The sequence below is a fragment of the Schistocerca piceifrons genome, chromosome 4 (assembly GCF_021461385.2).
Source record: "Schistocerca piceifrons isolate TAMUIC-IGC-003096 chromosome 4, iqSchPice1.1, whole genome shotgun sequence".
Classification (NCBI taxonomy): domain Eukaryota; kingdom Metazoa; phylum Arthropoda; class Insecta; order Orthoptera; family Acrididae; genus Schistocerca; species Schistocerca piceifrons.
Genome location: NC_060141.1, coordinates 610,443,134 through 610,468,268, shown reverse-complemented (window position 1 = coordinate 610,468,268; position 25,135 = coordinate 610,443,134). Strand labels below are relative to the sequence as shown.

At 39.3% G+C, this 25,135-nt stretch overlaps 1 protein-coding gene across 1 annotated transcript; it reads right to left on the bottom strand.

The window, feature by feature from the left end:
• Positions 1 to 215: 215 nt before the first annotated feature.
• On the bottom strand, positions 216 to 13,758 carry LOC124794646 (glycine-rich cell wall structural protein-like). The gene is made up of 2 exons (XM_047258163.1): positions 13,739 to 13,758; positions 216 to 551 (listed from the first exon to the last, which is right to left on the bottom strand). The coding sequence occupies exons 1-2, from the start codon at positions 13,751 to 13,753 to the stop codon at positions 294 to 296; spliced, it is 273 nt and encodes a 90-aa protein (XP_047114119.1). The 5' UTR covers positions 13,754 to 13,758; the 3' UTR covers positions 216 to 293.
• Positions 13,759 to 25,135: the final 11,377 nt, after the last annotated feature.

Here is a 25,135-nt window from a genome sequence, read left to right as displayed (position 1 = left end):
AGCGCGGTTCCGGATTGAAGCACCTAGAACCGCTCGGCCACAGCGGCTGGCCAAAATTCATTATTATAAGCGAAGGATAGTAGGCAAACTGTTACTATATTTCGTATACATAACTAAATTTTTAATAAAAATCCTCATTAGACTGACTAAATTCTCAGAAATAAAGTTGCCATTCTACTTAAATATGCAGCTTTATTTGTTTTAATAGTATACAATAGTCCACAATAACGAAATACTGTGAAATTGTTTGGTCAGGATCCTTGGACTCAGATGCTCAGTGGCTGGCAGTGTGTTCAGCGGCCAAAGCCCCCGCCACCGAATCCATTGTATCCACCGCCGTATCCATATCCAGGCCGGAAGCCGCCCCCGGGACCGAAGTCCGGCCTGTAGCCGCCGCCGTAGTAGTTGCCCGGGTAACGCCCGTAGTTGCCTGGGTAGCCGCCGTAGCCGGGCCGTCCGAAGCCACCGCCTCCAAAGCCAGGCCTGCCGTAGCCGCCGCTGAACTGCGCGGTTGCCCAGGCGGCCAGACACAGCAGCAGCGGCAAGATTACCTGCGGACAGAACAAGGGAGCTGTTCACTTCGGTTTTATAGTCTCCTCTCACAACGTGAGGTTCCCAGCGGTGGCAATGACTTTTTGAAAGCAAATATTCTTGTGATGTTGGTTAAGATCCCAGGTAGCACACCCTGCAGCCATTCACCCTTGGTGGGCCCTCGTCTATGAGTGATTGACGAAAAAAATTTCGGAAGGTTGCATGATCCTCAGTAACGTTAAGGAAAGTTGTATTACATACACGGGTTGTGTTTTGTAGTGAACAACATATAAAATATCCTCGGTTCGAATCTCGTTGAGTGCATAATTTTTTTATTTTTAAATGTTTATCGAAATTACTTTGATCATTATGTTTATAAATTATTTTGTTTAAATGTCATTTTTCATGTCTTTTCTCCTGTCACATCATTTTAATCAACAAATAAAACTTTTTCATTTGTTTCGTTTTTCTTTACATCATTCTTTTCCCATTGGGAATTTCATTATATTTACTTACTGTAATATTCAAGTACTTCAAAATTCTGATCTATCAGTTAAAAAAAATAGGCAAAATAATCTGTTTATATTGACTGTGGAACGATATGATAAATGTATTTTTCTTTATCAGATGTGAAAATTTTTGCACGGTAGTCGCGACATAAACATTTAAATCATAACTTAAATACCCACCGCACGACGGACAAAATAACGCAGACGAAGATTTATTTGTAAATAAAACGAAATTTAAGCAAAATGAGAAATATATACAATGAAAGCAAGAAGGTGGACGATAAAACAGGGTGGAAAAAAACCGCAAATTGGCATTCATAAGAAGAACAACATCAAAAATGCAACAGGAGCGTAATATGTAGGAAATCGTCCATGCAACCAGCCACTGATCATTCCTCGCAGAAAATAACGGCAAAACGCGTATGGCACTAAAATTGTGTTGTATTCAGTTGCTGTCAGACGGTCCATAAGTAAAAATTATCAATATACCATAATTGAGCAATTCTTACGAAAATCACATATTTTCCCCATATATTCGTCTAGTGACATGGGAAGATTCCAGTATGATTAAATCGTAGTCCTATAGATATTTCGATATCAGATGTTGTATTGTAAAGGCGCGTCCATATAAACGTACCACGCCACTCACAAATGCGCTGTACACAGCAGCGACGAACAACGAAGACCAAGGCGGAACTGCGCGGAATGGAGCACGGTGTTCGTAGGCGCGCACCAGTGTTCCAGAGTGTGCCCACGCTCATCAATAAAAACGAAATAAGGGAAACGCAATCCAGAAAATCGTGGGCGAACGAACCGTTTCCTTTGATGCACCGGCACAGCATGGAATTAGTTCGTTGTAGCGTTTGACGCCCACACCAACCTCGCCCCGGTGCACTGAACACCTTTCCTATCCTTGCGCGGCGCGGCGGAATCAGTGTGCGTATGGTTTTAGACGTATTCAGCAGTAGATACAGACTCGGACCACAATTCAGTAATGATGAACAGTAGACGTTTGAGAGAGAAGAAGGGAAAAAGTGCGATTCTGATGTAGGTACTGAGGAGTGACGAAATATGTTTGAAGTTTTGTAAGGCTGTAGATAATGCGGTAATGAATATCACACTACGCAGTTCGGTGGAAGAGGATTGGACATTCCTAAAACGGAAAAATATAGAAGTTCGGCAGACAGATATAGATATGATTAAGCGAAGAAAACAGACAGCAGAAGAAAGACGTAAAATGGTCTACGAAAGGTAAAAGTAGAAAAATCTTCAGTCTAAGACAGGAATACAGCAATATAAGTCCCTTGCGAATGAAATAAATAGGAAGAACAGGGGAGGCCAAAGTGAAATGGCTGTAGGAAAACGTGAAAACAACCTTCGATGAAATTAAAAGCAAATGCGTGCATGAGTACTCTTCGGAAAATTCCACTGGTAAACGCAGTGGCGAGAGCGTTAGGCCTCTTCGAGCTAGGCGAGGGAAGTGGGGGAGGGGGGATTGGGGGGAGAAGAAATGGACTCAATGTGGAAGATGTAGGACATCCGGCATCATTTCAGTGGAGCATTGGTAGACTTACGATCAAGTAAGGCAGTAAGTACAGGTTACAGTCCTTCCGAATTTCTAGAATCCTTGGAGCAAGTGGCAACAAAATGGCTATGCAAATTGGATTGTAGAATCTGTGAAACTGGGGTTGGGTTGATTGGGGGAAGGAACTGCGAGGTCATCGGTCTCATCGGCTTAGGGAAGGACGGGGAAGGAAGTCGGCCGTGCCCTTTCAAAGGAACTATTCCGGCAACTACCAGGAGCGATTTAGGGAAATCAAGGAAACCCTAAATCAGGATGACCGGACACGGGGCTGAACCGTCGTCCTCCAGAATGCAAGTCCAGTGTGCTAACCACTGCGCCATCTCGCTTGGTGTGGAACTGGAGACAGATCATGAAGCTTTCACAAAAGAATCATTCACACAGTCCAAAAGATAACAATGTGATAACTGTCGTACAACCAGCTTAACAACTCATGCGTCCAAGATGCTGACAGAAATTACATACAGAAAAATGGAAAAGAAAACTGAAGATGTGTTGGACGATGATCAATCTGGCTTTAGAAACGGTAACGACACCAGAGAGATAGTTCTGACGTTGCACTTGGTAATGGAGGTAATACTTAATGAATACGAAAAATGTTCGAAGTGAGCAGGTAAACAGGTGTAAGCTATAGGGAAAATCGCGAACTACACAATATGCCTAAGAAACTAGAGTAAAAGACAAGAACTGAAGTTCACATGTTTAGAGAAACCATAAGACAGGCTTGTAGGCTTGTTGGGTTGTTTATCTATACACCGAAGAATCAAATAAATGTTCAAGAGTGGAATAAAATTTTGTGTGAAGTGGTATGAATAACAACATTTATTAAAAATGGCTCCAAGCACTGTGGGGCATAAAATTTGAGGTCATCAGTCCCATAGACTTAGAGCTACTTAAACCTAACTAACCCAAGGACATCAGACACATCCATGCCCGAGGCAGGATTCGAATCTGCGACCGTAGCAGCAGCGCGGTTCCGGACTGAAGCACCTAGAACCGCTAGGCCACAGCGGCAGCATTTGTTGATCACACTGTTATCCTCAGTGAAACTGAGCAATATTTACAGGTCCTGTTGAATGGAATGAACAATTGGTCAGCTCACAATCTAAATTGAGAGTAAACCGGAGAAAGAGAAATGTAATGGGGTATAGCAGAAATGAGATTAGCAATAATTTTAACATCAAAATTAGGTAGTAACAAGGAGACAAAATAAAGAAATTATGCTGCAGAAATTGACGCCTGAAGGAAGGGGGCATAAAAGCAGCCCGGCAAGGCAAAGGAGGTATGCTTGGTCAAAAGAAGTCTACTGGTAGCCGACATATGCCTTAATTTCACCAAGAGACTTCTGAGAATATACGTTTGCCACAACGAATTGTATGAAAGTGAATCAACAACTGTGTGAAAAGCAGAAAAAGAGTAAATAGTATGAAAGGATGTTGAAAATTAGGTGGACTGGTAAGAAACGAGGTTCTGCACAGAATCCGCGAAAAGAGGAACACATGGAAAACACTGGGAAGAGAAAGGATTATAGTACATGTGTTAAATCGCCAAGGAATAACTTCCATGTTACGTAAGGGAGCTGTAGAGGATAAAGAAGTAGTGAAAGACAGAGATATGAATGTGTCTAATAAATAATTGAGGACGTTAGTTATAAATGCATCTATCAAATGAAGAGCTTGTTACAGGAGACGAAGTCGTGGTGAGAGGAGACTGAGGACAAATATAAAAACAAAATGAACGTGGCAGTATGAATTGACTAGAGCCACTCAGTTATACGTAGACTCTGTAGTATAGTGAAAACCCGTACATGCTGCAATCAGGATATTTAACTATCACTGTACAGAATCAGTAGACTCTGGATAAGTACCCGAGTGAATTTGTTCGACGCAGTTTGCTTGCTGCCAGCAATCCATACACGGTTTAAACCGCACATCCCGATCTGTCTAATCACAATTACCGTTTGATCAGAAGCCTAACAATTCGGACGTAAGGTACTCGATTCCGAATTACAGTCCATACGAGACTGTAAAATGTACCTTAACCGTTAAAGATGACTTTAAGAACATAATACGTGCTGATTTTGATGAAATATAGTGCAAATCACCATGAGGTTGAAGCAATAGACGTGTTCGTTATTTGCCAAAAAAAAAAAGCAAAAATCAGAATATTTAGTACAGAACATTAGGATCGCTATCCAGTAACGACAATCTGAGTGTAGCTAATTAGTAATCCTGATAGTGGATCACGCAATTCACAGATATGCCTCTCACGAATAAGAAAATCCGTCAAGTACACGAGGTCAAAATTTCCAATCCCATTCAAACATACGTCAGTTTGATCAAAAGAAACAGACAGTGCAAACGCTTCGCTAACATTAATGTTTACCTGTAAATGTTTGTACTGCCTATGCTGGCCAAAATTGGATGTTAGAATTACCTTTTCCGAATAACACCTGAAATAATATTACACCCAGATTCAACATCAGAATACTGTAAGTCAAGCCACAACAAGATCGTTCCTATAACACCTCACGTTTACATACATCGTTAAACAATATTGTTAAAAAAATTGTGCCAGAATAATTATTAGCAGCGGAAAATACTTCATATTACTTTGAGGATGTGTTTTCCAATATCAGTAGCTCTACATCAAGTCCGTTTAAAGTTATACTCAGCATATTCGTAATCAACCTTTTGAACTAAATGTGTGTCTTTAACTGAATAAATTAGTTACACCTAATGGAGAAGTCCATGACTGTATACGAGATTTATCCTATACGTAAGTCACTCCTAGAATATAGAATCACAATTCTCTTGCGGTTTTTTGCATAAAATGCTACACAGCTGTTACACACTATACGAAAAATATGTTCGTGACTTACACAGCTGTTACTAATTGTATTCTTTTTCTTGCGCCACTAATTGCGATCTTTCATTTTCATCAGGTGGAACGCGAACATCAGCTCTGTCGACATTATTAAAAATGTGTCGAAACAGGACCAACGTACTGTTACTGTCTTCTTGGCTGCCGACAAACAAACACCGGTAGATATTCACCGGAGAATGAAGAATGTGTACAGGGCTGCGTGTCTGTCTAAAACCAAGTCCGCGTCCCTGCAACAAGAGGCGCTGCTGCCTCACGATAACAGACGCCCCCATATCACAAATGTCGTAACGCAGAAGTTTTCCCAGCTCAAGTGGGAGATTCTCGAACACCCACCCTATAGTCTGATGTGTCCCCATGCAATTATCACGCCTTCGGTCTCTCATGGTAGACTGTGAAGGGTCGACGATTCCTGTCGGACGAGGATGTACAAGTACAGCTGGCAGCTACAGGCTTCTTCAACCAGCAAGCCACGGTGTTTTACCAAACAGGGATCTTCAAATTGATGCGTCAGTGGGATTATTGCCTCAGTGCTCACGGCGCATTTGCTTGCTTGACATACCGATTCTGGAATGTGCGGCCTTCGAAAGGAAACTTTTTGATCGTCCTTTACGTTTTTTTCGATATTTTCTTTATACTAATTTAATTGGTGTAAATTTCATAAATGACCGTTGCTGACACAACAAAACGTATGTGCGTGTGATAGCCAATTGCATTAGGCATTTCTTTCAGTTTCATCCTTGATAAAAATGGCTTATATTGTGCTGCATCCATTAACTTAGTCCCTGCTTCTTATTAATAACAGTCGGTGGAAGTATGAAGTCGTCGTTATTGCAACAACTGCCAAACTATGCGATCTAATATTGTAATCACATTGGTTTACGCTCCCTACCTGCGTGCCTGTATGTTGACTATACATTCAAAATATATTCTCTTCTATCCACTGTGTTATTTAGTTACAACAGCCTCAGTATAACTCACTTAATAATCATTACCACAAATAAGCACCATCTTTCAACAAAGTGATGCACGTTCATGACACCCAACTGATCTGTATGGCGCAATTGTATTGTCGGCACAGGATGAATACTGGGGAAAGTCATTTCACGGCACCTCCAATCCGCTCTACAATTCATTGCGATCGCTTTGGTTTCCTTTCCTCTGTAGCTAGCAGTGTACACAGAAAGAAGCTAATTAGCGCGGTACGTGCCAGCACAATGATGTTGACGGTATTGCTGAAATATTCTTCATAAATTTGATTAAAATTCATCAGTAAAATTCTTGTTCAGTGTTCAGCATGCATGCGTTTAAATTCTGGAGGAAACTAATCTGCGGAAGTAACAGGGCCTACCTCATACGCAGGTATGTGTTGTTTCATCGATTAAAATGAATCACATCCCTGTACTCGTATTGCTAAGTTGAGCTTCGAGGGAGCTTTGATGGAAGGCAGATGTAATTCAATTGTTACATCTACTACTGAAGAAGAAAAGGTACATAAACCGGAATTTCTTCAAAACAAAATATTAAAGAACACGTGTCATAAATAAATAGACGTAAATGGCAGTACGACGACAACTATTTAAAATTATGATTTATGTGGACTGGTGCAGTGCGTCTTACGTCAAACAAAGCTCGCAAGCACTTTTTTCACCCCAGTCACTTAGGAACAATGCTTACTGATCACGAAGGAAAAGATACTTTTTTAAAACATAGCATGACTCAATGTAAAAATCTGAAGATCAAATAATTACTTTTACAAAAATTCATAATGAACATGTACCCGAAATATCTCGAAGTGTAAGTTACTTAAGTTACCGTATTTGCACTTACTGGTGAAGCTCATTCAAATGGATAAAAACTTATTAAGCCATGTGTAAAAGGTGTAGGGTCATGTCTTATTAATAAGCAGATTGTAAAAAATTGATGTGGTAAAATTATCTGACAATGCCGTTTCATGGCCCATCAGAGATATTTCTGCTGTCATAGGGAGAGGGCTAATTCATCGACTTGGGCTTTTGCAGTGAATATGTATGCACTATAAATGTATTTATCCACAGATGTTGCAGTACAGGCTGTACTACTAATATTAGTTCATTACACTTTTGATAACAGTATTGAAGATCTACTAATGAGCTCATATTTACGTGAAAAAAAATAGCGGGAACATTATAAAATATCAGTTGGGAGAACTGTATTGATATTTGCACAAATCATTCTACAACCGTTCTACGAAAAACCAAAGCAGCTGTATCGTCTACACTGTAGGTACTTACATGAACCACCAGTGGTCATTGTATTTTGCAGAAGCAAGCTCTAGTAACAAAAAAGTGCCTACTGGTTTAAAATATCTTATGAATGAAGCCCTCAAAATGATAAAGTACGTGAAATCTTGACCACTGCAGTCCAGATTGTTTAAAATGTTTTGTGACAAACTGGGTGGTGAAACATAACGCTCTTTTATTACTTGTATTAATTGCAAAAGTTAGACGGCTGTCCAGAGCAAAAACGCTATTGGGGCTTCATGAACTTCGTAACGAGTTAATGGCCTTATTTAATCCGCAAAATAATTCAGCACAAAATTTTATTGAATTTTTAAAAATTCCTCTAAGCTTGGATTGGTAAGACAGAGATTTAGGAATCAGGTTTTAAATTGTAAGACATTTTCAGGGGCAGATGTGGACTCTGACCACAATCTATTGGTTATGAACTGTAGATTAAGACTGAAGAAACTGCAAAAAGGTAGGAATTTAAGGAGATGGGACCTGGATAAACTGACTAAACCAGAGGTTGGGGAGAGTTTCAGGGAGAGCATAAGGGAACAATTAACAGGAATGGGGGAAAGAAATACAGTAGAAGAAGAATGGGTAGCTTTGAGGGATGAAATAGTGAAGGCAGCAGACGATCAAGTAGGTAAAAAGACGAGGGCTAGTAGAAATCCTTTGGTAACAGAAGAAATATTGAATTTAATTGATGAAAGGAGAAAATACAAAAATGCAGTAAATGAAGGAGGCAAAAAGGAATACAAACGTCTCAAAAATGAGATCGACAGGAAGTGCAAAACTGCTAAGCAGGGATGGCTAGAAGACAAATGTAAGAATGTAGAGGCTTATCTCACTAGGGGTAAGATAGATACTGCCTACAGGAAAATTAAAGAGACCTTTGGAGAAAAGAGAACCACTTGTATGAATATCAAGAGCTCAGATGGAAACCCAGTTCTAAGCAAAGAAGGGAAAGCAGAAAGGTGGAAGGAGTATATAGAGGGTCTATACATGGGCAATGTACTTGAGGACAATATTACGGAAATGGAAGAGGATGTAGATGGAGATGAAATGGGAGATACGATACTGCGTGAAGAGTTTGACAAAGCACTGAAAGACCTGAGTCGAAACAAGGCCCCGGGAGCAGACAACATTCCATTAGAACTACTGACGGCCTTGGGAGAGCCAGTCATGACAAAACTCTACCATCTGGTGAGCAAGATGTATGAGACAGGCGAAATACCCTCAGACTTCAAGAAGAATATAATAATTCCAATCCCAAAGAAAGCAGGTGTTGAGAGATGTGAAAAATACCGAACTATCAGTTTAATAAGTCACAGCTGCAGAATACTAACGCGAATTGTTTACAGACGAATGGAAAAACTGGTAGAAGTCGACCTCGGGGAAGATCAGTTTGGATTCCGTAGAAATGTTGGAACACGGGAGGCAATACTGACCCTACGCCTTATTTTAGAAGAAAGATTAAGGAAAGGCAAACCTACGTTTCTAGCATTTGTAGACTTAGAGGAAGCTTTTGAGAATGTTGATTGGAATATTCTCTTTCAAATTCTAAAGGTGGCAGGGGTAAAACACAGGAAGCGAAAGGCTATTTACAATTTGAAACAGAAACTAGATGGCAGTTATAAGAGTCGAGGGTCACGAAAGGGGAGCAGTTGTTGGGAAGGGAGTGAGACACTGTTGTAGCCTCTCTACGATGTTATTCAATCTTTATACTGAGCAAGCATTAAAGGAAAGGAAAGAAAAATTCGGAGTTGGTATTAAAATCCATGGAGAAGAAATAAGAACTGTGAGGTTAGCTGATGACATTGTAATTCTGTCAGAGACAGCAAAGGACTTGGAAGTGTCTTGAAAGGAGGTTATAAGATGAACATCAACAAAAGCAAATCAAGGATCATGGAATGTAGTGGAATTAAGTCGGGTGATGCTGAGGGAATTAGATTAGGAAATGAGACACTTAAAGTAGTAAAGGAGTTTTGCTATTTGGGGAGCAAAATAACTGATGATGGTCGAAGTAGAGAGGATATAAAATGTAGACTGGCAATGGGAAGGAAAGCGTTTCTGAAGAAGACAAATTTGTTAACATCGAGTATAGATTTAAGTGTCAGAAAGTCGTTTCTGAAAGTCTTTGTATGGAATGGAGTCATGCATGGAAGTGAAACATGGACGATAAATAGTTTGGACAAGAAAAGAATACAAGCTTTCGAAATGTGGTGCTGTAGAAGAATGCTGAAGATTAGATGGGTAGATCACGTAAGTAATGAGGAGGTATTGAACAGAATAATGGAGAAGAGGAGTTTGAGGAACAACTTGACAAGAAGAAGGCACCGGTTGGTAGGGCATGTTCTGAGGCAGCAAGGGATCTCAAATTTAGCACTGGAGGGCAGCGTGGAGGGTAGCAATCGTAGAGGGAGACCAAAAGATGAATACACAAAGCAGATTCAGAAGGATGTGGGTTCCAGTAAGTACTGGGAGATGAAAAAGCTTGCACATGATAGAGTAGCATGGAGAGCTGCAGCAAACGAGTATCAGGACTGAAGACCACAACAATAACAACAAGCTTGGATGTGAAGAGCATACGTTGGACGTCGCGATCACAGTGCAGAAACTTTTATTGTTCCAAGATGACAGGTTTCAACAATCTTACGGTGCCATTATTTCATCTCTTGGAACTTGTTGTAAAATTGTGATATCACATTACATTTATCGTTGATAAACTCGTCTATCTGGAAGACTTTTTACAAAATGCCACGGAATGAACTTGTCAATGTAAGGCAAGAACATTACAGTTTTTAATAAACGAGATAAAATTGCGGTTTTTTAGAGAAAACTAAAATTTCTTATTTCTTCAGTTCACGAAAACAGTTTCTACTGCTTTCCCCCATTCCACGAATGCTCCACTGAAAACAATTTTAAAATAGATGAAGAAGTTTCCAAAGTATTTACGACTTAAAGAAAACTCTTCTACCATATTATCCAAAGATTGGTGAGCATAATTTCTGTGTTGGCAATCAATTTTCTATAACAACTAAGCTAACAGCCTTAAATGCAAGATAGTATGAACAACTATTTGACATAGTAAATGACTCTCATTTAAAGCAAAAGCACAAAGATCAGCCATTATGTAATTTCTGGACGAATTTGTCAGAGGAATATTGAAATTTATTAATACATGTTGCAACTTTTTACTTCCGTTTTCCACTACATATTTGCGTGAAGCAAGATTTTTTATTGTGCTGAACCAAGTCTGAATTCACTGACAGGCTTGACACCACACCAAATATTGGAATTCATCTTCCTATATTTGGGCGTCGAGAAGATGTCTAGTTTAAGGACCCAAAATCATTGAAGGCACTGCAACCTTTAATTTGTAATTTAAGCACCCAGAATCACATTAGCCACTGGAAACCTTACTCAAATTTGTTGTTTAGTGTCAGGAAAAAATATAAAACAATTACTAAATACATTTGAAATAAATAATTAATTTATTAAAGTTTTATTGTAATTTGTATGTTGTTAGTAATGATTTAACTTGAAGAAATTCCTAAATAAAACAAGTTTTCTCAGTTTTTCAAAATTTTGTGATTTTTATTAACCTCCAAAATAAACAAGATTTTCCATCACAGTACCAGGATTCTCATAGTGTTCCGTCAGATGAAAAGTTTGGGAACCATTTTTCTAGAGGTAGAAAAGTTGTAGCTCGGCTTTTGAAGAACGGATGCCTAACGTAGCCGTAAAGCCAGTTTCGCTTATCTAATGTAAATAAAGACATACATACCTGATATCTATGTGATAAGCTAATGGGTGCTAGGACCACCTTTCTAATTTCGATTTAAGACACATCGCACTTAGTCAAAAATTATCAATAAATATTCACACGCTTGTTGTGGAGCACTCTAAATGTTTTTATGTTTCTCATGATAAACTTGTCTCCAGCTCCATTTGTTGTTATTTCTAAACACACGTGAACAGCAAAAGGAAGGAATATTTTCATACACTGCACTACGTGTCTAAAGGGTAAGCAATTTTCTTCAGTTTAGAAATATGTGAGGCAGTAAAATTTAAGCCTTTGTAGTGCAAGAAATTATATTTAGAAGAATTTTATCATTCCTTCGCTGCGATTTTTTGGATGTAAGTGAAATATCTAATTTTTATTTATAATTATTTTAATTAAAAGGTTTACTTTAGTTTATCACACTCCAGGGTGAAAAGTTTTACTTGTAAGACAATGGGCGAGTAGTTGATAGGAAACCTTCTAAAGCAATTCTCTACTTTGTTATTACAATATAATCAACTTCTAACTCGACACACAACATTAGTTCTAGTTGCACCCCACACTGGCCAATGACAAAGTAGTCTGTAGCGTACAAGGATCGGTGGAACAGGCTGTACGGCATCTTATAGGTTTTTTCTCTTCAGTGTTACGTTTATTTTCTGTTTCTATATGCTGCGTCAGCTGTACTACCAAACGGTTCGAAAATGATGTATTTATTATGATTCTAGATTAAAATATTAGGATTTCGGAATGCACGTCCTTCGGAAAACTCCCAAAAAAGTGCTAGAACCTAGCCTACCAATATTGTGCGTTGCTGTGAATATTACTAGTAAATTTACCACTGACTTTTCAGCAAGTTATAATAGACGAACAGTTAGCCACACGGTAATGATTTCGCTGTGTTCACTAAATAAGTGTGATAGTAGTACTGTTGTTCATTACTTGTTTAACGAACTACGTCTGAGACTTCCCGCAGAAGCATTATCATTTATGAGAAAATGATACCTATTAAATATTAATTAACAAGCAGCCAAATTTTACCTTTGTATCACTTGGTGTAATGGCTGCCAACTTGTACGGTAAGAAAAGAAGGAACCATGATTAACGATAGTCCAAAATCGAGTTGATACATAGATAAATGTAACACTAGTGCGGTAAGAAACGAAGGAAACATGATTAACGTTACACCAAAAACGAGCTGAGACACAGATAAATGTAATAAGTTCGTTAGATACACAGTTTTCGACTTTGAGCAGGAGTCTTTCACGCCGTGTAAAACATATGGAAACAGGAGTAAGAAGGCATAAGTACATGGATATTCATTCATGTCTGAGATTGGGAAACGGCAGATTATCTAAGAATGTGTTAACTAAGCACCACTTTCGCTGAAAAATTTGCTAAAATGTATGATTCGTTAATCCCAAAATTAGAATCATCAACCGGAAGGGAAGTTCGTTTGGCTGGCTTGAGTCTGAGTGTCACAGAAACAGTGAAACAATTTTAACAACAAAAACGGCATCTAAAATCAACCGATAAGCACGTATACTCGTAGAGTTCCAGGAACTAGTTTGTAGCGTGTAACGAACAACATTTTATACCTCGTATGTATCGCTTTCACAACGATTGTGAAAGTAATTTACAATTTCGCAACCTCTTCTGTAATTCAGAGGGAAAAGATCGTTTATAAATGTCAACATAAAGTTTATCCCTTTCACACACATTACAGTGATTTTCACAGTACAGGCTTAGATTTAGAATACGTGCTACGCATTAAGATTCAGGAAAACTCTTGTGAACAATTATTTTCACTGTTACCTCAGTCGCAAGCCAATTCTGTTTCACCTGCATGATCACAATTAACTACTCAACACTGAAATCGTTTTCGAACTCGTCTTCACTAATGTCGGCTGAATCTACATCTCTCCCGTCATTGACGACCGAATGTATGAATCAAATACTAGTAAGATTTCCTTTTATTCAGTTATGAGTCTTTGTAAATACGGTACCCGTCCGGAAAATAGAGATTTAAAACAGATTCTATTGCGCGAAACTGTGCAACAGACACTGGGAAGTAGAAAACAGGTGTGGTAAATCTACTACAATAACTACACACAACATAGCTTTTGTAAGAGCGTTTCGGCAAGGTCTTTTGCATAAAATGCTAAGATACAGAGACACTCACCAGCAGTCTGGTCATGACTATGTCCCGGGAAGCAACGCATCTGCGTGGTAGTCTTACCTCGTTTATATACTGTTTCGTAACCTTGGAAATTATTTCTAAATACTTCTTATTCAGATAGTGAGGCTTAATGATTGTTTCCGTAACATCGACGGGAATTTCCGACAAGTATCATTTTCGGAAGAGAACTAAGAGGTTTCGTAGTCATGTGGAAATTTTGTGGTGAAGTTGCCTTGCTGGGGAACGCGAGGAAGCGGAATTGGGAATTAATTTTTTATCTGTGCAACAGTAAAACAGGATGCAGGAAATTGCCGGCTGAAAGACGAAGGCCAAGATGGAGAAATCCCCAGGCGTGAATTGTTTTTGTCGAAAAAAATGTTGATTACGTGTAGCTACAAAAGTGTATTATTCAAGCATTAGAGTAATATTTATTATATTGTAATACAGAAGGAGAGTGGTGGGTGAATTGGCCGCGGTGGAAAACTGAATTTCCACCAAACCAAGGCTACTGATAGACGGTTTCCGCTTACACATTTCAAATTCACCTATTATAAAGGGTTATACTGAAGATTTACTGGTACAAAATGTGTAACGAATGGGAGCTCTCTGAGTTTTTCTGAAGACTTAGGTAGTGGCTTACTCTCATTCAGTTGCAGTAACTGCCAAGACTTGGCATCTTCTTTTAATTTCAAACACTTTGTTTTGCTTCTCCTTCAGGTTTTCGTTCTTTATTAAACACACATCATTAGCTTCCCATAATAGTTTTACCACCTACTACATCTTTATTTTTTCTTAGTGATCTTCTCTTCAGCGTATTACGTGCTTTGCTGCTATAGAAGAAGACGTCGTACCATTGTTTACTGCCTCAGTTGGAATTTCCACGGCAAGAGGGCCCATGTTTGTTACTCTGATTTCTGGACGTATTTTCCAGGCATATTGATGCCTGGGGCAGACCACGTTCAGTCGAAACTTCACGTTAGGTGAAATACAACAGAACAGGTTGGTCCCATATAATATTGATTAATTAATTAAAAATCGTCCCAAAGTGATAAAATTACGAATTTTAGCTTTGTATGTAAAAGAATTTAATAGCCAATCTGTAGTATTCGGAGTGATATGCAGAAGTAACTAATTTTTAATGGGGTAAATCATCTGTTGGAAAAGAGTGGCCGCGTTGCTCACTTTTCCCAACATGTAGTGTCGCCATTTTTCGGATCAGATGCCTGTTCGCCATTAATGGTTCACAGAGGAAACTGCCAAAGTGCAAGAAACAACAAGTAATTACATTTGTAAGACATAAAAGCTATTAGTATACTTTTAAGTGAGGTAAAAAGAATAATAAAGTAGTTTTCACTCACATCAGATGACTAACAATTAGAAAGTTCCAAATAAAAGACTCTATGTTGCAGTGTCTATTGATTAATAATGCGTTCGTACTCTTAGTTTTCCATCAGGCAGTGGAGGCTGTTTCAGAATTAAAGCCGAGGTTACAATCACGTTAGTCAGTATTAAAACCGTGGAAAAAACCATATTGATTAAGGTGATTGTGATATCGGCTTTTAATTCTAACGCCGCCTCCGCTGCCTTTTTGAGTTAATCTGATGATGCCCTAAGAGTGTGAAACGCGTCATTAATTAAAAAACGTTTCAACAGAGTCTCTATTTTATTCGGAACATGGAACCGCTGTTGCAGCACCGCGCCAGAGCAGAACGTAGCAATTATTATGAAAATCAGAAAAATGGTTACTAAAAATAATGGAGTTCGCTTCCTCTGTCAAACTCACTGACAACACTGATGTGAATATTGGAACTAGTTTGACACTTCTAAACAAGCGAGAGCACTGTTAACGTACAAAGATAATGCAATGGCCACTTTTCGTGTCCTGCCCACTTTACCATACCTTCTCCTACATTGCTAACCCAGGAAGGATCCTTTCGAAGAACAGTTCCTAATGCTGATTAGGGCCTACAGCTCCAGTTATTTTAGAATTCATCTACATTACAAATGACTAACTCGGTTCATAGCACAGGCTCCAGTTGCAAACTACGTACCTAATGGCTTCTAGGGGCAACAAAAATTTGATTTTCAATATTTCATAGTTGACCTAATTTAAAAATATAAATTCTATCACAAACTACCCATTAAGAGGTATGATCTTAAGTTAAACGTTTAACGCAGTAAGGTAAGCATTACTGTTGCAAACTGTGATTATATCTATTATATCTAACGGCAGCGTAACTCACAGTCCGCTAAATATCCAGAATACATCCAGCCAGTATTTGAGAGCGAGGGCACTTGCAACAAACTTGACACACAAAACTTCACCCTGCTGACCCCTCACCCCCAATATCCCCCCCCCCCCCTCAAAGTGATGTAAGGAAAAATCGCTCACTACATTTTCTCCGTTCACGCAGTCAAATTGCCGCTTCAGGCAAGACCTTCCTACTAACTCTATTTCCAACACATTTTGCTGACAGTAGCCACATCTACTACTGAATGAACTTACAAAATTATTTCACTGTACGACATATAGTTAAGGAGATATATCGTCATAAACATTGTGACCCGTGAAAAAAAATTGTTTGCGTAGAAGAGACCTCAAACTATCCAAACTATACTTATCCTGTGTTCGATAAAGTGAGCACCTTGTGACTTCCAACAACCTTCAAGCATACTTTCAAACTTTTATCTACACTTTTTTCTCTCTAACATGCTTAAATCAAGTATTTAGCAACGTATCTCATTTATAAAGTAATCACGCTTTTTCAGGTATTTAATAGACACGAGCCCGATTCTTTAAAGTATAAATTGTTTACTGGTATACTCGAAAAAAAAATTGAGAACTATATATATCAGGGATAGTCAACGATCGTCTGTAAAGAAGTACTACTTAGTCTGAAACACGCTTCGTATAAAATCGCTGATTCGGAAATAGATCAAATCTGCGATACAAACTAACAAAATTATCGAATGTATCATATGTTAACTGCAGTTAACATTCTAGAATATTTGAATAAAAATGAATTACCTTAACTCACGGCAGCTAAATCGAACTTTGAAAAATATATACCTATTAATTTGTCAGAAATACTTAATGTTATAAAGCTACAATTAATTTTCCTAATACAAAATTGTGGTAAGCCATTTTAGATTAAGCACTTTGTTTGAAGCACTTCTCGTAAGGTGAGAAATGGAACTAAATTCCAAGCAGCGGTGGTCTATTTACGTCTTCTAAGAACTGGCATTTACAAATTTACTTCTAAACGAGAAACGATAATTATCGATTGTGTTATTCACATGCTTAAACACTGATGCAGAAAGTATCTGAGATATATCTTGGGATAGTACTTCTCTGACAATATCTCCTCACAATAACGTCACTCTAACAGCGGCTCTGAACACCTCCAGCTATTGAGATACCTGTCTGATGGTATGTTTAAACTTATGAACTTCCACTATTAAACGCTTTTAGAATTCACTTAGTTCCCTACGTTCGTTCGTTAAGACGAAAACACGTTGATGCACAGTGTCTGTGCTCATATACCGTAGCACGCACAGTGTGATGTAATACGGAGCCTGTTTGTCAGGTATAGGCTCACTTCTGATCACCTAGTATCTATCCAACGAAACTGCACTCATGTTTATATGGGTTTCCGAATTCCAGCATATCGTTTGACTGGCTGTCATGCGAGATGAAATAACTGGGGAATAAACGAGGTACGCTTTAGTAATCTAAAAAATAGACAGAAACCACAAGCTTCTAGAGTAAATGAGGACTGAAATAACTGTTACTTTGCTCCATGGATACGTACAGGGCGTACGTTTTCGTACCCAAACTCTTCACGATGTCTCCCTTGGTGTAGCGGAGCAACTAATCAGTGTGGAAACATGCCCAGGTACGTAACGTATGGCCGGGATACGTTTCTGCCAAATCATTTGTGCATGATGATGATGATTCGTAGCTCGCGTAAGTGTTATCCGTACAACTACATTGATAGTTGCATCGTTTGTCCGCTATTTATCACATGGCATTCTAATGTTATCTACGTCTGCAGAGAGATGAAATTACTACAGAAAACGTTTAAGTAGTTTTATTTCTTAACCTGAATATATTATCAGGACGTCTCTAACGTTAATTGTCACTCTCGATTCCGTCTCACGGAAGGGAGACGGCAAAGCAGTATACAAATGGCTGAAAAGAACCTCTTCTGAACAGCGAATTTCCTTATAGACAAAAATAGATACTTAAATGTACTTTTATTTGTTAACTTGATACGTTGTATGTGTTGAAGAAGAGAATGTATAGCTTGGGAAGGTTTGCAGCCCATTACCATTTTCAGATACGGGTGGACATTCGCTGTCTTGCCTTAATTCAAATCTCCCTTTACTTGTGAAACACGGAACTAAATCGCGTATTTTTAGCATCAGTTATATTTGTGAATACCACATTTTCTCTCATTTACACACACAATGTATGCAAGCTTTTTATGCGCTGATTCTGTCTGCTATTTCCACCGCACTTTCCGACAGCATATACGAGAAGACATTTCCGACTTTTCCTTAAAATAGTTTAAGATCTTCTTGTACGCAACAACCTCAAAAATTTCTTTTCTACTTCATCCTCTTCATATTTTTCTTTTAGCCTTTTTCCTATTCCTTGCTATTTAATGTGGTTTCTATGTTCCATATTTTCCTCGGCTGGTATCACATCCTACATATTCATGTATCTCTTTCAAATATAAACACTAGATCTAAGCTGACCATTACACTTGGATGTCTGCCTTTCTCCTACCTGCAATTCAGTCTAAATTATCTGATTCTTTCTTACCTTCCCCTCATCTGCTGCTGAATACAATTAATTTTGCCGGCCGCTGTGGCCGAGTGGTTCTAGGCGGTTCAATCCCGAACTGCGCTGCTGCTACGGTCGCAGGTTCAAATCCTGCCTTGGGCATGGATGTGTGTGATGTCCTTAGGTTAATTAGGCTTAAAGAGTTCCAAGCCTAGAGGACTGATAACCTCAGATGTTAAGTCCCATAGTGCTTAGAGCCATTTGAACCATTTGAACAATGAATTTTTTACCTATGTATTTACTGTTGCAACTTATGATTTCTTATGAAGTTTTGTGGGGTGATGCCTCCTCTTAGTTCTTTGAATTTCATATTATACTTGTTTACTATTATGACTATAGTCAATACATGAGTTTATATGCGCTTCATTACCTCGTATCAAACATGTAATTATGCTATGCGGCAACGTATCCTCCTGAGTTTCATACTTGTTTAAGCGTAATTTCCGCTCCGATTTTTATTTTTGTTTTGTTTTTAGCTGAAAGTAATTACGACTTTGAACCTAGAGTATATGCTACAAATTGTTCAGTCTGCTACAAAAACCTAGAAACATTTCTACCCATCTAGCAATTTTCTGCAGTATTGCTTCAACTCTTTGAGAAGTACATTGCACTTTGTCATAATTTTCCTCTTCCCACTTTCATTTCACGCTACATATATTTTAATTTCCTCAATAGCTACCTGTATTTTTCCTATTTTCTGTTGAATATATCTCGTTATGATCCAGACCAATACTTTGTGCCCTGCTTTTTTCCTTGTTTTATTTCGTAATTTTCAAATCGTTTCTCAATGCTTTGGAGATAGAAGCTAAGTGAAAACTATGTTAAACTCATAGAATATTTCTTATTAAATTTTAATTAATTGAAAACTTCAGTTTCATTTAAGTAATCATTATGACATAATCGTTATTTTTTTCTGTTTGCCCCTACTGCTGTGCAGCGTCCATCTCGAATTGTGGCGTGGAACTAATGCACTAATAGGTATCCTGTTTCAAGGAAAACAGATGTTAAGATGATTGCGTGTCCCAGAAGTCAATTTTCTCTTTTACCTGCGTGATAATTTTATGCCAGTCACCGTACAATTTCACAGAGACACGCAGATAATGAATGAGTACTGCTCTCTAGCTTACCACTTGATCGTAACCAACTCGAACAGCTGAGTATGCGGATAAATTTTTCTGCGTCAACAAAGGGTACTGGGACACCGTCATAATTATCTGATCCTAAAATTACAGTCGCGAGTTTAAAAGTTTATAGCGTTGAGTAAATAGGTGGATCAGCTTGAATATGTTAGGTAGCATTTGGGTCGACGCAGATTTTAAACAGAGTTTATTGCACTACACATGAATTCACATTAGCGTGATTCATCGAAACCAGGGAGCATCGACTAGCTATAATCAGAAGCACAATAAAACACCAACGATCAGTTCCACTGAACACTAAGGCTCCTACTTAAGTGCACCTAGCAAAGTTGCACTGTTCGTTTAAAGAAATACTGACAAAGTTTCAGCAAACTAATTTTATCCTTTATAGATTCCGTTTACTGCTCAAAATAACCTTCGATTTTTACTGTCGCACGCCAAAGAGTGTTAAGTCTCGGACACGACACTAGCTTTTCCGCCCGAATCACCATACGGCGATGACTCGGTGGTACTGTATCCGCCAAACCAACTGAGCTGAGCCCTCGTTGCTTCTCGCTTATGTGCTGTCCCATCTGCCTGGATTCTGACGTAACAAACCTGCGTCAGAACGCGCATTACAAGTTGAGTACAGACCACTTGAATAAAGCACCCTTCACAAGAGACAGACGTGACGTTCCATACTTCCTAGGAGTACGAGAAAAAGGAGACGAATTGATTGATTTTCCGTTATTGGTACTTGGCGAGAATACGTCCGACTCTTCAAAGAGGTAAAATTACACATGATCTATTAATTCATTGTCAACGTCAGTGTGACCTCCACAAAAATAGTCATCCATTAAGACTTTCTAAATTGTTCACAAGCTTTGTGTATACGAGGGCGTGCTGAAAAGCAATGCCTCCTGATTGGTAACGTGAAAACTAATAAAGCTTTTTAAATAAGACAAACGTTATTACATTCTGCCTCTTTGTTTTTCATGTCTTCATAGTTACTTCTCTACATAGTCACCCTGAAGTCAAACACGTTTCTCGCGACGAGAGACCAATTTGTTGACACTGTCGCTGTTTAATGTTTCACATTGTTGACGGAGGCACAACCTTTCATCTGCTTACACCTCTTCATCACTGTCAAACTGAAGTTCTCGAAGGCGTTCTTTAACTTTTGGTAACAGATCAAAAGCGTATGGACCCAACTCGGGACTGTATGAGGAATAATTGATGACAGTGGATCCAAGACTTCGGATTATTGCAAATGTCGCAGTGCTCGTGTATGACATTATCACATTATCGTATATGACATTATCACATTATCATATTGAAGATGAGGATGCTCTGTGTGCGGACAATTTCCTCAAAGAAACTCGATTACAGCACTCTGTACTTACGCAGCGACATTGTTAGGTTACACGCCATCATGTTACACGTTCCAATTCCGATTGCTCTAGCGACAGAGGCCTGAAAATATGCAGGCATGAATAGTAAAGATGCAGAAATTAATAATGTCTGTTTTATTCAAAAAAGTCAGAGTATAATTCTCTTAGAATTGTGAATAAAAGATGGGGTACCCTGCTGATAGAATTTGCTTCCATATTTCTTTTCATAGGAATACAGTGAATGTCAGACTGATTCCTCTGCACCGACAGATGTGGTGGTCTGCTAGAATTTAAATGATTTTTATTTTATAGACAAGGGGTACATGGAGCTTGAACAACAGCTCTCTCATTGTCAAACTGTATACGTTGCTTCATTAGATCAGTTTGCCATAGGGCTTTGGGACCTGAAACATCTACTTGCGCTTAGATTGTCCAGAAACGTCCAGAGCGGATGAGGGTAACTTCGAAAGCTTATCTGCCGAAAGATGAGAAACTTTATAGTAATTTAAGAACTACTGAACGAAGCAAGGAGAAAATGTTATTACAAAAGTGTTAATTTCTTTATTGAGACAAGGAATTAATTACAAGGTAACATCCTTTTAACGGAAGGAATTGTACTCGTAGCTTACGTAGGTGTCATTATGTATACCAATGACATTTTGAAATTTTCCACCTCTGCCGTTTCCCAGTTTATTATACCTCCCATGATCGGTCAATTTTGGCCTTAAATGCCATTTTCAAATGCGCCCTACGAAGAAACAGATCACACATGCAACAGTTTTAAGTATAACTAACTCATATACAAAAATAATATTTTACAATGAATAGCCGAAAATTACACTTTCAGATATCAATATGTCGTACAATCATCCTGTTAATAAACCTCGTATTACCAATTTGAAAGCGAGCACATAACGTGCGAGCGTCATAATTTAAACCAGAATACTTAGTGCATGCAGTAATAGTCATGTTTTCTAACACCACGTTATAGGACACCCTATGTGCTCGCCTTTGTCGTCGAACACCAACTGTCACCTCCGTCTACACGGTAAACAGTTACAGCGAAGACAGAGCAATTTAAATCAGTGTTACCACACGTCGATACATGAGTCAGAGACGTAACGTATTGTGCGCTACTACAGGGTTATTACAAATGATTGAAGCGATTTCACAGCTCTACAATAACTTTATTATTTGAGATATTTTCACAATGCTTTGCACACACATACAAAAACTCAAAAAGTTTTTTTTAGGCATTCACAAATGTTGGATATGTGCCCCTTTAGTGATTCGGCAGACATCAAGCCGATAATCAAGTTCTTCCCATACTCGGCGCAGCATGTCCCCATCAATGAGTTCGAAAGCATCTTTGATTCGAGCTCGCAGTTCTGGCACGTTTCTTGGTAGAGGAGGTTTAAACACTGAATCATTCACATAACCCCACAGAAAGAAATCGCATGGGGTTAAGTCGGGAGAGCGTGGAGGCCATGACATGAATTGTTGATCATGATCTCCACCACGACCGATCCATCGGTTTTCCAATCTCCTGTTTAAGAAATGCTTCTGCTTTAGCCTTTTCCGTAAGATTTTCCAAACCGTCGGCTGTGGTACGTTTAGCTCCCTGCTTGCTTTATTTGTCGACTTCCGCAGGCTACGCGTGAAACTTGCCCGCACGCATTCAACCGTTTCTTCGCTCACTGCAGGCCGACCCGTTGATTTCCCCTTACATAGGCATCCAGAAGCTTTAAACTGAGCATACCATCGCCGAATGGAGTTAGCAGTTGGTGGATCTTTGTTGAACTTCGTCCTGAAGTGTCGTTGCACTGTTATGATTGACTGATGTGAGTGCATTTCAAGCACGACATACGCTTTCTCGGCTCCTGTCGCCATTTTGTCTCACTGCGCTCTCGAGCGCTCTGGCGGCAGAAACCTGAAGTGCGGCTTCAGCCGAACAAAACTTTATGAGTTTTTCTACGTATCTGTAGTGTGTCGTGACCATATGTCAATGAATGGAGCTACAGTGAATTTATGAAATCGCTTCAATCATTTGTAATAGCCCTGTATAAGCATATATTAAAAGGCTGAAGTTGTAAGAAACCAAACCTAGGATCAACAGTGTGCCAAAGCATCAACTGAGCCTGGGGAGTGTGGTGACATCCAGTAAAAAGGGGAGGGAAGAAAGTCTTCATTAAATTTTGGAATTAAAAAAACTCTTCCTGGCGGTATATCATTAGAAATATAACCTGTGATAACGTAACCATTTGTATGTAACAAATAATGTTTATGATTTCCTCAACCACACTGATTGTACAATTTCACCTGTATTACTGCCTCTGACCTCAACATACCCTGCAGAACGCTGGTGGTGGCGTCGGTTTACAGACTCCTTCCAGGGTGACTTTGTCCGTATCCCAAAGCACACTTTTCCTAAAAATAACACTACCCCAGATGTCATCATAGCATCTCCAAACCTCTTTGGATGTCACACTGCAGAAGTCTTCGATACTATTCCAAGTGAACACCTATCTGTCCTCCTCACCAACTCCTACACACAACCTCATCCTCCCAATCTCCACCCCAAAGACATGTACAACTACCTCTGTGCTAACTGGAGTATCTACTGGGACTCCATAGACACGCAGATTGGAAGCCGACCTCTAACCTTTGCCCACTCTCCACCACAAGCCCTACTCCTCTGAGTAGCCTCTCACCTGTACTGCTCCTCCCTAAGAACTCGTGACTAGGATGCACTCATTCACCACTGACAAATACAGACAAATATCAGGACTTCACTAAATGCTAATAAACGCCAGGACTGGCGCCAAACATGCTTCAGGCTCAACTCTACGCTCTCCATTAATTCTTCTAAGTACTGGAAAGCATTCCACCATCTCGTTGTCCGTCTTCTACCTCGCAGTACCTGCTGTTCCATGACAATCTGCCCTTTCCTGACAACCTGAGCAAAGCTGACTACTTTTCATCCTATCTCTCTGACTTCTTCTCCATCCCTGATGACGTCATTTTGATTACTCCCTGTTCCCTTCCATCCATTAATGGAGAAACATCTCTGTCCCACCCTTGGCTTCCAGCTTCCAGTACTTGGACAGTATATTAGAAACAGAACTAAACAACCTAATCACAGCACATGAGATGAAACAAGTACTTCACAGAAAATGCGACACATTCCCAAGTCGCAACTGCATTACATATTGACATCCTTAAGTACGTACTGTCTCCTTTCTAGTCACTCTTGCAATCATTTATACCAACGTCCTTCACAAACTTTCACAATGGTTACTACCCTGAACTGTTAAAAGCGACCAAAATCCTGCTTCTCATACTACACAAATCATCTACCAATACCTCATCCTACCATCCCAATGCCTCTCCTCAGCGTTTAACAAGCTCTTTAAATCCATCCTCTTCTGATTCCTCCATCAAAAACTAAACCCACAGCACTTACTTCCCATTAACCAGTGTGGCTTCCACCCGTTTTTTCTCTTCTGATGACCAGCTCCTTCACATCACTCATCTCCTATCTCGCCACCTCAATAAGAGTATATACGCTATTTTTGTCTCCCTCGAACTATAGAAAGCTTATGATCGTTTGTGACATTCCGATCTCCTTTTCAAACTCCAGACATACACACTTCCAATTAATTATGTCCACCTTATTGCGACCTTCCTCTCTAATCACCCATCCTTTGTCACCACTAACAACACCAATTCCCCATATTCCCTTACTTCCTTTTTCCCCAACTGCCTTTCTTACCCTCCTGACCTTTCCCTATCAACTTTCAACCTCACCAATATCCCCTCTGCTCCACCCCATCTTCTGTCCCAATGGCCACTCCTACCCCATTGATACTATCCACCAGTCCTCCATCCTTATACCACCACATTCCGACTGTCCTCACCGACCAACGTTTTCTCTTCAACAACAGACCCCCGCTTCCCTTACCCAGGGCAGGCACTTCCAGTTTTGAGAGCCAGGAAAATACTTCTTTTAATTCTCAGTGTTTTTGAATGTGCTCTTATTGTG